This window comes from Myzus persicae, unplaced genomic scaffold, assembly GCF_001856785.1.
Source record: "Myzus persicae strain clone G006 unplaced genomic scaffold, MPER_G0061.0, whole genome shotgun sequence".
NCBI classification, from domain to species: domain Eukaryota; kingdom Metazoa; phylum Arthropoda; class Insecta; order Hemiptera; family Aphididae; genus Myzus; species Myzus persicae.
Window position 1 is genome coordinate 59,888 of NW_019101610.1, and position 15,266 is coordinate 75,153.

General features: G+C 29.2%; 1 protein-coding gene across 1 annotated transcript; it reads left to right on the forward strand.

Moving 5' to 3' along the window:
• Window positions 1-821: 821 nt before the first annotated feature.
• On the forward strand, window positions 822-14,808 carry LOC111029853 (zinc finger protein 84-like). Its single transcript, XM_022309059.1, has 3 exons — window positions 822-1,377; window positions 1,453-1,581; window positions 12,446-14,808. Exons 1-3 carry the CDS (start codon window positions 1,210-1,212, stop codon window positions 14,189-14,191), a joined length of 2,043 nt encoding a protein of 680 aa, XP_022164751.1. The 5' UTR covers window positions 822-1,209; the 3' UTR covers window positions 14,192-14,808.
• The last annotated feature ends 458 nt before the right edge of the window (window positions 14,809-15,266 follow it).

Consider the following 15,266-nt stretch of genomic DNA (forward strand, 5'->3'; position numbering starts at 1 on the left):
TGGTTAGTCAGCTGTAAGTCAGTGTAAACTAGGGTATTCAAACTCTGTGTGGACTTGACATGAAAGAATATGCTTCCTAGAGCATGGTCAAATATTCCGGTGCATCAGATATCAGAAAGCCGATTGAAAGCACTTCCATTACTCGTTAGTATAAACATTATTATTATTGAGGTAAAAACTAAGATAGAACTGAGAATCTCTTTCCAAAGCTGAGTTGTGGACTATAGAACTGGGTAACAGGCATGTAAAAAACTGTACAAATAAACAATCGTTGTTCATTATCGCATGATAATGTAAGTTTATTTCTCTAGCCTAGACTATGGCTGGCTATAAAATGTCTAAATTATAGACCAGCCACCAATTTAGTATACTTGTTCATAGTCCATACTATGATCTTGTCTATACCCATCTGTCACAACTCACCAGCATCTCCACAATGGCAGATGCTAGAAATGGTGACGGGAGTTACCGTAAATTGTAAAATAACGCAACAAGATGATATAATAAATTTAGTCTTCATAGGCATGATGTGTTTATGGTTGTCTATTATATAAGAATGGGACTAATAGTCAACAAATAAACACAGATATTAGTTAATGCTCAATAGAAATTATATAAAAACAGTGAAACTGTGAAAGTGTGAACGTGAAAGAAATTGACGGATAAATATCAGCCCGCGCCCCGCAGTTGTGTATTAGTATCAGTTGCACTGTGATGATTATAATTTATAGCTGATAAACGTTTATTCGCCGGACGCCAAAGTCGTTGTAGATAACATGACGTAAACAAACAAAAAACATCGTGACCTCCGAGTACGACCAGTTTGGAGAGTAACAACAGGTTAGGAATTAAGTTATTAGGTTATGTCAAAAAAAATAAATAAAAAAAATGCTGCAAACATGACTATGGCAAATTATACGTTGTTATGTGTTCATGGAAATGATCGTTATTTGTCCGGCGTCTCCCCACTCCTATCGGCGCCCGATCATTGTGCGTTTGTGTGCCTGACGCTCACAACATTCCCGGCTCGCGCGTATTCACGTGTGTTTTACTGTTTTAGCGTCGTCGCCTGCCAGGACCAAACTGAATTTTCTGTTAATTATTAAATGATAATATGAGTTTCATTACAGTCTATTTAGTCGAACTACATTGATCGCTGCTAGTCACTTCTTTTTTTTGTTCCTACGAGTGCCGCTGTCCGATTCCACCATGAATCCAAGGGAACTCCATAGTCAGAATTTTGATCTCTGCAGAATTTGTCTGCGTGAGCCGGAGTCCCACAGAGACATGTCGTTTCTTAGTGTTTGTGAACGTGTCTTACACGCTCCCCAGAATTTGAGCATAAATAATCTTATGTCTGAACTGCTTGGAATCAAGGTAAGTATTTAGATATGTAAAAAAAATAAAAAATAAAAACATGGAAATGAAATTGATATTTTGAATCTTCCTTAGATCGACTTCACTGATGTCAAACCTAGGATTGTTTGTGAAGTCTGCTGCAGTTCACTGGTTTCCTTTTATGAGTTTAAGGCGAAAGCGGCTGAATCTGAAATTGTCGTCAATTACATTGCTACAAGAGGAGTAAGTGAAATTTTTTATGAGGACGCTGTACCCGCATGTGTTGTCTCCGTCTCACAAGAGCGTAACATATCAAATTTTACGTTCAGCAGATCACGTTTAACTCAGTTAGCTTAGAAATTAGAATGAATTGAATTCTTATTAGACTTAGGTAAAGGTAAGATTATTACGGAGGGCTTCTCATAGGCTTTTTATTATATTTTACTTTTAGAGAGAGTTATGAGTATTTTAAGTTGCGCAAACTATTTACAATTTTTGCAGGTATAGCGTTCTCTTAATAATGACTTGCACCTAATTCACCTTTAAGATTTATATTTATAAAATATGTGAAATGCTTCAACAGAATATGGTATGTTATAAATTAATGTTGGTATATGCCTATGAATGTTCGTAAGCATTATTTCAGTAAAATTACTAAAGCCCATATTATATTGGGCATGTATTAGTCATTTAAGCTGACATCCTACTTGCATGTGTAGCCTGTGTCTAACAATTGTGTAACAAAGTAAATTTATGCTCGGAGGTTCTCATTTAGGTTTGTTAGGTAATTGTTTTAATATTAAAGTCAATTTACCCATAAAGATAACATTTTCTTTAGTTTGATAGAAGCATTTTTTCAATTTTTAATTTTGAAACAAATTACATTTGTCTAAAGGTAAAACATAACAATTTAAGAGGATGTCATCTTTAATGTAACACATTGTGTCAGCACATAAGAGATGGCATTGCACTTCTTACTTCTATGGTGGTAGACAACTGTCCAAAAATCTCTGCCGATTCCATTGCCATCACCTTGGGTCCAACATATTCTAATGGTTGAATATCATATCATAAACCTATAGTCTGTCTCACGTAAGAAAGGCACCGCGTCTCGACAAAACTCGGTCATTATTGAGCATCCCCCACACCTTACATCACCTTGTCATCACTACTTCCTTTCTCTCATGAGACAGACCTTGGTAGTTGCTTTAATACTTTCTAATCACTATGTCCCTATGTCCCTACAGTTGCATATTAGTCATCCAAACATTTCTAGCATGATTGCTCACACTTATAAATTAATTATATTTTATACACAACTAACAAGTAAAGAAAAGCTTTATACGTGCTCCTATAGGTATATAATAATAATAATAATAATAATAAAAATATAATAATATAATAATAATAATAATAATAATAATTATGGGGGACAGAGTGGCCGAGTGGATAACGCGTCGGTTGCAACGTGCATCGTCGCCGGTTTGAACCTCAATCACGGGCAGCACTTATCTCCGGGCAGTCACTGTGTACGGAGAGAGAGGCCGCCATCTGCCAACCGGGCATGGCAGAAACCTACGGGTGCCCACTAGAAATTCTGCCAAACAAACACACACGTGTTCCGTAACCCTACAGTTCCAAAACCCTACAGCTAATGGCCTCAGTTGTTGAAGCTTAAATAAATAAAAAAAATAATAATAATAATAACAATTATTATTATATAATAATATAATAATTACTTAAAAAACCACTTCACTGAAAGAAACTATTTCTATTAGGACTTCATTGTATAACTCAATTTAATAAGAAATTGTACACGTCAAATTTTATAAACATTTATTTTTCATCACCATTATATTGGTAATCTTTAACTTTTCTCAGGAGTAATAAACTGAAATGAATAAGAATATTTTGAACTAAAATTACATCAATTGAAGGGTGGGCGGGAATAACGTGCTATGTAGCAATTCGTAAATGTTCAGGAACAACTAAAAACGAAAACTGTATCATACATTTTTTTTTAATGTATTTGGAACGCACATAGCACGTTCTTCCATATTCGACTATAACACTCTACAATATTTCATTATTTATTTTTTTGTGTAGGTACTGTATTCATTTCACTCAAACAAAATTATATTATAAATACTAATATTAATAAAACATAGTCAAAATCACGTTATTTTTTTTGCATATTTTAAAATTAATACAATATAATATTATCCTGGTATTTTATTACCCTTTAAAAAACCACATAATTATTTTGACATATTTTAAAATTAATACAATATATTATCCAGGTAATGATGTATAGAAGTCCCTGTATTGTTGAGGCATAACTTGCACATGTCTAAAAGATCTTTTTTCTTATATTTTATTAAGGCCACTGGGGATTCGTAGGCTGATGGTAAATCTTTAATAGATAAAGTATTATTTTTAAAGTTGTTTTGACGTATTTGATGTAATGTCCAAGGTCTCAGTGTATTGTAACTTTCACGAATATTTACATGCTTTGGAGCATCAGCTGTCAATTTCAACCACATTGCTAGTGTTACTTTTAGATTTTTTTTTGTAATATCTTGTTCTAATGCAAAAAAATCTTCAAAATCATTTTGAGACATTTCTATAATACGAAATGGTTTTTCTAATCTTGCACTAGCTATAACATATTTCCATTGTGACGGTACAAGTACTTTTGCTGTTTTTTTTTGTTTTTAAATTAAAGCGAAATCAAGGTCACATGGTAAAAAACTATAGCCAGTCGAAAGACATTTTTGATTAATTTCTATAAAATACTTGCAAAATATTAGATAGGAATACATGATTAATATTCGCCAGTTATTATTTTGACCGACACATCTATCAGACCATATTATCAATTTCCTCTCTTCGCCATGTCCAAGAATATCGTAATTATTTTCGTTTAAAATTTAAAATACACGAAGCTATTTCTAATGAGCCTCTTTTAGCGATACATTCATACCACAAATGCATAGAAACTTAATTATTACCTACGTTATGAATTGCTAAATTAAAGTTAGAAAGTTGTCTCTGATAAAACATGTTAGAATGTGTAAGAGTTAGGCAAAATAATACTTGCTGTAGATCAACGCATAGCACTACAATAGAGCTATTGAGTCTACCGATGTCTGTATCTTTTTTAAGGGCATCATACGATTGCTCAGCTTTAGAATGATGCAGCTTACTATCAATTTCTATTTTTTTTCTTTCTTCCTCAGTATCAGCTGCCACTAATTTATTATAAAAAAAATCACACTGTTTGCATGTATCTGAACGCGGATAGCCGAAACGTAATTTAAAGTCTGACCGAAAAATATTTCTATAGATACGTTTACTGACTTTTATATCTGGATATTTATTTTTAAAAGATCGATAAAGCTTACACAAATTTAAGTCTGAACTCAAACATTGTAGCGTTACGGCTGTCTGTAGCGATACGGCTGTAATGAGACGGTTGTCGAGGTAAACTATTTATGTGTTGTCTAATTAAATCTCTTACAGGGGCATCAATAGCATGAGGTCTATTTAAATGTTTTCCACAGTTATCCCTAGGTGTCATAATACCTAATTAAATTTTATCTTGTAGCGTCATAACACGTCTTCTTGTAATACAAAACGTATTTAAAAGAGTATTTTTGCATACCTGTAAATCATCTATGTAATATTTAAATGAACAAAATCGTCGAGATGTAGAATCAGTTTTTCCTGGTCGTCTTCTCACAGGAGCATTTACTTTTATACACTTATACAAAAAAGCTGATTGTTCATCATACGTTAACTTATAAAATTCGTCAAATAATAAAAGTTTTCTTGCTAAAGTCATTGTTGCACAACCTTGCCAAGGACATGAACTCTAGTCACAAACTTGATCCTAAAATTTTTAAAAATGTATATCAAATATTTTTCAACATTATGTTTATTTTACTACATTCATAACATTTTTACTAACCACGGTTGGAGGTGTTTTAGCTGGTACAAGTTTTTTACTCTGAGATGTATATTCCTTCCCACTATTTCAAAGAGTTTTGTTTTTTTCATTTTTCCAATCTGTCATATTGATTTTCCGTTTTCATCCATCACTTAAACGGTTAACATCACTAGTAGATAAATTATTTAGACTTGTCATAGTTGAATTGGTAACGCAATTGTGATATTCGCACGTCTCTTGTCGCGTTGACTTACTGTGAATAGTAAACGCTTAACGCACATAGCACGTTTTAATAGTCAACTAATCGCCGGTTTCAAAGTATATACACGATGATTGTGTACGATAAAAACATTCTGGAAATTTTTCGATTCTTAAAATATATCGAGATTGCTTCATAGCATGTTATTCCGCAAAAAAATAAAAATTGAAAAAACTGTTACATAGCACGTTATTCCCGCCCACCCTTCAATTGATTATTGACCAGGAAAATAGAAAAAATCCAATAAACGATTGTTTTTTGTACTTCTGCAACTTATTCATTATTACAAGTACCTACCTATTCCAAATTTTAAATTATTTTTCTTAAATTAAATCTGAAACATGAGTATATTACTATTATTTATTACTTCATAAATAATAATTAATAAATTAATTATGTACCTACTGACAAATTTAATCAAGGGAGAATGTTTTTATTTTTTAACATTTTCTTTGTAGATACCTATTTAATTTTTATATTATACATCAATTTTCAGTAAACATGAAAAAGTGACATTGTGTTCTTTTTGTTACATGTGTAGTGATCTGATGACTACAGGTGTCCTTGAGAGGAACAGGATGAGGTTTATTTTGATTTAATTTGTAACGCTGATGTAATGTGGTATAATTTATTAATATTTAATCGAGTATTTAATGAAACAAATATAATTGAAACTGTTTATTTGCTATTCTCTACTAGAAAATTTGTTGCAGATAATTATTTAGAGTGTTTAGGAAATATCGGTTGGACTCAAATATTTTCTTAGGCCAAATAATTAACTGTTCAAAATTATTCGAAGTCCAAAATAATATAATAAGAGACTGACTGGCGTGAAGGTGCTCTAGCTCATCTGGTCAAATCACATCTGAATATGGGCTGTTCGGAGCTCTCCTATATAGGCTTATCCTCTACTTCTCCTAGCCCTTTTGGTAAGAGTATTGTTTCCACGGATGCTGTGTCTGCCAGCTATCGTTCTGGGAAATATTAACAGCCCAAGCCCCGATAAGATTTTCCTGAATGCGCAATATGGGTGGTCGAATATCTGCTATGTTGTATTCATGATTTCTATGCACCAACGAATACATTAGTCATATGCGTGATTTTGTATTATTAAGTATTATTATAGTATTTCCAGGGAGCAACTGACTAGTTTAAAAATATATTAACCCTGTTCTTTACTTATCGTTTAACGCCTTGCATCCCTTATATATTGTGTATAACCTGTACCTGGTATATTCGCTGTAGTTACCTCTACCAAGGTCTAATGCGAGACGCCAGTTTGCAGTTTTTAGCAGAATGTGGATATTTAATAATTTAATCTTTGCCAACAATACCATATAAATGACACATATATATAGCCCATGATCACCAAGCATGGTCTACCCCTTAATTTTCTTCAATAATGTAGTTATTCGAAATCTGATTTTTTTAATTTTTAATTATACCTACTTTAAGACCATATTTTCAAGTTCTAGAACTTTTTTGTACTACTTAAGGAGTTTTAAGTTGTTTTTCAAATGAAAACACCCTATTCAATTATAAGTTGTACAATAAATAATTTTTCTGAAATTTTCAAAATCAAAATTCTTACCGGTAGTTTTTGAGTTATTTAACTTTATATTCTAAGAATTAAAGGTACATATTACAGAGTTTATAAGATATGGGCATTACAGTGATTTTAAAACTGTAGTAATTTATATTAATCTATCAATATTAATAATCTGTAAAAATGGCCCGAGTATTATAAATACTAGATCCAATTTTTACATCTATTTTATAATTATGTAAAACTGGTTTTAAAGACTACTTAATGTAAACATTTTAATAACTAAGAACCTACTCATTGGAATTTTGAATGTGGTACCTACATAAAAATTGTCCACTAGTTTATTAATTTGCCGTAAAAGGGAGGATTCTCATTTGAAAAACAGAAGTATGTATTAGCACAGGACATTAATTAATATCAAAAAAATCAAGAACATGAAAATGTGGTATTTGAGTATATTTAAAAATTTCAAAAATCAGAATTTTTGTAAATTCATTATTACAGGAAAAAATCGCGAAGAGCATGCTTGGTGAATCACACTGTATGTATTATATTATATAAATATTCACATATAATTTTATCATCTACCTGAGATAGCTGCTATGTACAGAATGAAAGATCAAATATCACTGTCCATGCAGACTAATAGCTATAAATAAATAAATAAATAAATAAAAAAAATTTAATAATAATATTAATAATAATAAAAAAAATTAATTAAATAATAATATAATAATATTTATTTAATAAATCCAAAAATATGTTTTTCCTCAGCCCCTGGTTCCATATTCTACAACTTTTTATTTAGGATTCCTATGCTCGTATGAAATCACACTGCCTTATTGCAAGACCTTATTTTACATATTTTACCTACGTTAGACACCTACAGTAATTGGTTTTCTTTTCAAATTACTCTGCAGAATACCAATTTTGGGAGTTTGATTGTCCCCTTGTTTCTTTTTTAGACCTCGCCTACAACTCAATACAATTTTAAAACTTGTTATGATTCTTTTCTTGTTTTCTACTTTTTACTGACTTTTATAAGTTTCTTTTTATTAATTTATAAAATTGTTTTTATTTTGTTTCTAAATCTTCCAACGACAAATTAAATTGTGACAATTCTTCAAGAATGTTAATAATGTTCATCTGAACTACATTGTAAACATTTTCCCGCTCTTAAAGGAAATAATAGGTACACTTCTTATGTTGTTCAGTCGTTTGCTTTGAATATTAGTTTTTTCAAATACATCTAATAAAAATGTTTTTCTTTAAATTTTAAATGTTTAAGAGTATTTTACAATTTTAATCAGTGTTCTTAAGTATAAACCTATTTGAGTATTGTTGGGGCATGCTCGACGTAGAACAGTTTAAATGTTTTAACCAGGACATAGACAGTATATGTGTTGGCAAAATCGTGTGACTATGGCCTTGAACATTGTCTCTGGGGTATGTGGTGTATCAATATCAATTCAATATTATAACCCTATTGTTTGAAAAACGTAAAAAAAAAACAATATTATAATTTTTCATTCAAAATCAAAATCACCCTTTCATATATATTGCTCCGTAAACTAAATAATGGTAATTTTGATTTTAATAATTAATAAATGTATTAGTTATGAGCGAGGTTATAAGTTTGCTGTACTTTATCACTATTGCCATTATATTTATGTTGATTTGTATTTTATATAGGTTTTGTGTTACTATTTTGTGTTATAAATATATACTACTTATATATTGAATTTTGAATGTAATCATAAAATATCCGATTGGATAAATATTTAATAGTAACATACTGAAACTGACAATACATCCAAAAAACTTTAAATAAATAAAAACAGCCATTGTCCATAGTCAATGGGTTATTTCCATTTTTATAATTTCATAACAAAGAAGGATACACATTGCCAACATTCTATCAGATTACGGATATAAGTTTCAACTTTTAGAGTCAAATAATTCTTACCCTATGGATACAGTGGCATAGTCAAGCTTAACCAAGTTTTGCTTTTAAATTTTTCTGTGGTTTAATCATCTCTTCCCTTATTCAGGAACTGATGGATCAATTTCACAATGTGATGTAGTTATATCGCAACAATTCTATCACACGTTTTTAAATACTCTTTTAAAAACTTTTATGTAAAATACATAAAACATAAAATGTTTTTGACAGATTTTTTGTAAGGTTTTTGTTATCATAGTTACTTAGGTATTAAAAAAAACATATTTATGATTCATAGACTTTTCTTTGGATTTTTCTTGTAGAACTAGAATTTTTCTTAAAAAACCATGTTTTTTATGTTTTTTTTTTATCTATTATTGAGAATACAATTACAAAAGATAATATTATGTATAGTTCATAAATTTATACATCAGTTCATATTTATTTTCCAATAATACGAGTCGGTTGTGAGTGTGAAATCTACTAACAGTTTTGTCTGCATTTATACTTTATAGTATCATAATTTTATTGAGATAATTTTTTCACGTAGTGACAATGCTGCCTAAAATATTCTCTCACTTTAATGCGAAGTCACAAAATGGTTCCCTATTTATTAATAAACTTAAACCTACTGGCAATTTGTTATGTATAGTGTGCAACTTGCCATGGAACATTTTAAGTAAGTCATGGTGGACGATCGGACTTAAATAACCTTAAAATACAAAAACATAAGTTAGCTAGCTACAAGATCATCAGTTCAATCTGGTAAAGTCTCCAACTATTTTTCTAGTTTGGTTCCCACAGAAAATGATTTTTTGTTAGTTACCCCCTAAACTACTTTTGTGTATCATACAGTAGTTCACAATCAAAGTTTTCGTTATATGTCTTTTACATCGGATTTAATTTTTCAGTGTTTGTATGACAAAAATCACTTGTGCTAAAACAAAAACTAGGAAAATAGTTGTTATCGTTATTTGTTTATACAAAGGTGATAATATTTTAAAAGAACTACCTTTTGCAAAGTATGTATCTGTCTTAATTTGATGGTTCCAACCACAAAACAATGAAATTAGTACCTATTGTTCGTTATTTTTAGCCAAATTTCAGTATAAAAAACAAAATAGGTACTATGTCTTTTAAATTTGTCCGGTGAAACATCTGGTTTAAATATTTGATTGGAATTATTGACATTATTACTAAATTTGAATTAAAGAAAATAATAATTGAATTCTATCAGATAACACAAATAATAATTTTAGCAGATAAAAATTAATAAGAAAAGCTATTACAGTAAAAAGTTTTGGATATTGTCGCATTTCTATAGTTCATGTAAAAAAATTGAAATCATTTTACGACTTTGCAGATGTTCAGCACCATGATATTTTATCTTACTCCAAAACTACATGGTTATCATTGTCTCCTGTAATAGATAGAATTATTTTAATGTTTGGTGGCTTAATCAATTATATATTATTATTGTATTTTCATTTACAATATTTGAGTCCTAAAATTTTGGTTGACTTTTTTCTAAATGTCACTGTTTTATTATATGTGAAGTATATTATACCAGTATACATAGTATACTTAAACTGTTCAATGATTATAATCAAAAATTTAAGTTGAAAAATGTTGGCACTTGCATTAATTGATATACCTATTAAACAGTTAATTAAATAACCTAGAACACAAAAAAAAATAAACATTTAATTAATACTAAAATGGAACAATTGATAGATGATATAGAAGGAAATGGTTATTTAGTTAAACAATTATTTGGTGTAAACTGTCAAAAGTTTTATGATTTATGCATAAAATAAATTCAAAAGTGGACATTACTTAATTGATTGCACTTAGTAAACAAAAATACAGCAACATGCAATAATGCTAAAAATGCATTAAAGATGTTATCAAAATATGCCGAAGTAATTGAAGATGAATACTTTGATGAGTCTATGGCTTGTATAAATATTTGTCAGGGTAAATTTGATGACTGATCAAAAAATTTTATTTTATTAGTACAAAAATGGGTACAAATATTTAATATATTTAAAGAAAATATGTAAATGTATCAAATCTTGCAATGGTTGTGGAGTTTACATTTTGTTTACGGGTATCAAACCCGTCAGTAGAGAAAGCATTTTCTTTAATGATAACAACTTGGACTGACGTTTGGAATCAAATTTATACTAAAATAGTATAGTGTTGTCTGATAACAAAAACTTTATGGTTTAAGTTGCATTAAATTTTATAACAAAACAATAAAAAATCTTATACTGCTGAAGAAAGTTAGGTAAACGGCACTAAAAAATATAAAATTCCAAGGACAAAATAAAATAAAGTTAATACATTTTAAAAGTTCTAAATTAATTAAGAAATCTACCTAATTACTTAATTTTAATATTTCATGGATCTAATAACCATTAATAACACTACAGCAACCAACTACAGCAAAGGCCTACAATGTATTTAACTTAAATTGTAACTATGTAGGTACCATACCTGCGGTATACATGGTCGTATTGTTATTGTTCAAAATGTCATTTATAGTTTGTACGTTTGTCGATAAAGTGTATGTAATATAAAACTTTTGTATGGCCCTAATTAAACTATGTAGAATATGTACAGTCCACACATTATTTATTTTATTATTATTACATATTTTAAATTTTTGGAAGAGTGAGCACTGTTAATTTAACTATTTTGTAAATATTAAAGGATTAATTAGTTCTTTACTTTTTGTTTTGATAATTTTCAAATAACTTAACTCAACTTAAGTATTAATGTATAACTATAGAAAGCCAGTATTCCACTATCCTATAAACTAGTACCCAACCTTTTTTTCTCAGCTGACTTTGGTAATCAATTATCTTCTAGCGGACCACCAAATATTAAAGTACGGATAATCTCAATTTTAATCTAATAATATAATTTTGTTACACATAGTAGGAATGCAATAAAAATGTAGACACATATTGGGCTTGTTTATTTTTATATTACTATTATCGAAGCTATTATAGTAATTTATTTTATTATTACTAATGCAGTAGGCGTCATATGGTACAAATGGGCAGCAGCTTAAAATGCATTTAAATATTTTTTAAATGTTACTGAGTACAGTGAAATGAAATTACATATTATATGCATATAAATCTTGAATCCCTAAAATTGTTATTCTTTGGTTATGTATTAAATTTATCCAAAAATTCAAACTAAAAATATCTATAAAAATAAATAATGCTTTTATTTGTTGGAGTTTCAGTAAGAAATACTTATGAGGAATCTTAAGTATATTTAATGTATAAGCTTTAGCTATAAAAATTGAATAATTTATACATTCTTAACTGCAAAAACATTTGCACATTTTCTTGCTTTTGACTAATGTTTTAATACTATTTATATTTTTGTTTTTAGTTTCATGTTACTAGGCCTAGCACTTCCATTGAATCAACTCCATCACCGATGTTAACAAATAATGACCAATCATCTCAGGAATCTTCGTCCAACCATTCTCAACTTCAATCACATGAATCAAATATGTTTGGTGCTTCTACGTCCAGAGCTTTCTATAGAGATGTTCCATTAGAGGATAATGAAGAGTCTACTCAGGAATCTACTTCATCAACGATGTCAGAGAATGACCAAGTATCTACTCAGCCATCTACTTCATCACAGATGTTTTTTAGTAATATCAATGAATCAACACAGGCATCTACTTCTTCATCTACGTTAAATTATACTCAAGTAAAACCACTAAGATCAAATGAAATAAGAACAAATGTACATGGCCGTAGCAGAGGTGTTTCTAGTAGATCAATTATTGCTAATCCTTCAAATTCAGAATTTGTTGAAGAATCAAATGACGATTGCATATTAGTAGAAACTCCAATAGAAACTGTTGATTTAACGTTAAGCAATGAAAGTGAAAATATCGATGAAGAATCATCTGACTACGAAGAATCAGTTGTATTATCCCACCATGATGAAACCGTTGAATTATCATCAGACGGTGACAATAATATGAATTTCAAAAATAAAAATAAAAATAATAAGACTGAAAAATTATACTACTGTTCAATCTGTAAAAAGAAGAAAATCCTCAACCATGATTGTTCTCAACAAACTAAATCTTTTTTTACTTGTTTGGTCCCTAATTGTAACATTTTATCAAGATCAAAAACACATTTTACATCACATTATCGACAGCATATTGGTATGTCTTCATCAGCAGTTATGTGTCCTCGTTGTTTTCAAAAAATAGAACAATCTAACATTGATGGCAATGGTTGTCATGTACACTGTAACACTTTAAATGCATTTAAATGTTTTACATGCAATGTTGTATTTAAGAGTATGCAAGAATTAGCCTTTCATAAATTAAAAACACACAATGGCCTTTTGATGGATGTACATGGTAATTATTTATGTTTACATTGTGAAGAATCATTTCCGGAACTAGCAGTCATAAATGATCACATGAAGTATTGTCTTGAAAATCAGACAAACAATGCAACTGCAGCTAGCATGAAGCTTAAAAAACCTACCAGAAATAAAACAAGAAGATCTTTTCGGAAAAGTAATGTAAAGGATGTAACTGTGCATAAAAATCAAAAAAATTCACTTACATCAGAACATGTACTTTTTACTTGTTTAAAACGTAATTGCAATCTCATCTTCCAAACCTTTAGAACTTTTAAACTTCATTATCGTTCACATTTTAAACTTGGGAATACTTTGATGTGTTGGCAGTGTTGTAAGCCATTTTCTGATATATCTAGTCTTAGAAATCATCAATTTAAAAATAACTGTCGTACCATTAGCATGTTCAGATGTTTTGAATGTCCTGAAAAATTTGGTGATCTTGAAGGTTTGAGTATTCATAAATTTACCTACCATAATGGTAATTTAATGGCCTGTAAAAAAAATAGAAAAACTATTAAGTGTGCATTTTGTCAAATGGATATTACTATTTTCGACTTCCAATCTCATTTGGCCAAATGCCAAAAGAAGACTGTAAACAAAACTACTTGTACTAAAAAGGATACACGCACTTATAATTGTTTGATTTGTGAAAAAGTTTTTTTTTCACCAGTATCCTTATCAAATCATTCGAGGATTCACAATCGGGCTCGAGTAATGGCAAATCTGAAAAAAGAATAAATACATTATCCTAAGAATTGAAGGCATCTTAAATTTATAAAACTTAAGTTAAAATCAATAAACTGATGAATTGTTTATGTTGAAAAAATGATCATCAGTAGCAGAACACTGCAAAATTTAGACTTTATATACTATTATTGTACTGGAGTTAAATTATTTGTTCTATTTTATGTTTTGTTTTATATTTGTATAAAGTACTCATTTTTTTATCTTTATAATTTATATTTTAATAATTTTAATTCAATATAACACTTATTTTGAATATGAATAATAATCTGTTTCATATATTTTTTAAGTTTTTTAGTTAGTAGGCGAGGTCAGTGATGAAATCGCGTTAAAATAAGGATATTAGATGTTTTTTAAATATATTAGTACCATCAATGATATTCATAGAATATTGAAAATGCCTAGTATAATTAACTCTTTTTGGTTTATTAATAATATTACTATTATAAGCTAGTTTTAGTGAATGCCTAAGGCAGACAATGTCACAAAAAATTAAATAAAAATAGTTATTTTTGTAATTTACCATTCATTATCATTGTCGATTAAAATCATGCAGTCGAAGATAAATGAAGTGAGCTCTAATAACTAAGTACAAACAACAAAAACAATTATACTTTTAATAATATTACTATTTAATTATAATTCACTATGTATGAGAAATGTATTGCTGTAAGTTTAGAAAAAATTGATATTATAAGTATTTTATTATAATTTATTTGGACGTAATTTTTTATCCCACAATAAACTGCAGTGGCATTTTGAAGAGCAAAGCTGCTTACTGAACAACAAGTATTTATTAGAATTGCAGATATTGGAATTTTGCAGTGGCATCTTTGGAATCCTTGAGTGTCCAGTTGCTCTTTGAAGATTAATTAATTTTTATTTTTCTAAATTTAGGACATTTTCAGTGTGAACAAATTTTTCTTAACTGCCAAATATTTTAATTCTAGTACACAAATATTTCAGAAAATGAGAAAACCATTCTATGTACCTCCCTAAACTAAATTTAGATTCTGAGTTGAATGATAAATATATTGATATTACCATGATGTGTTTTTTTTAAATTTTT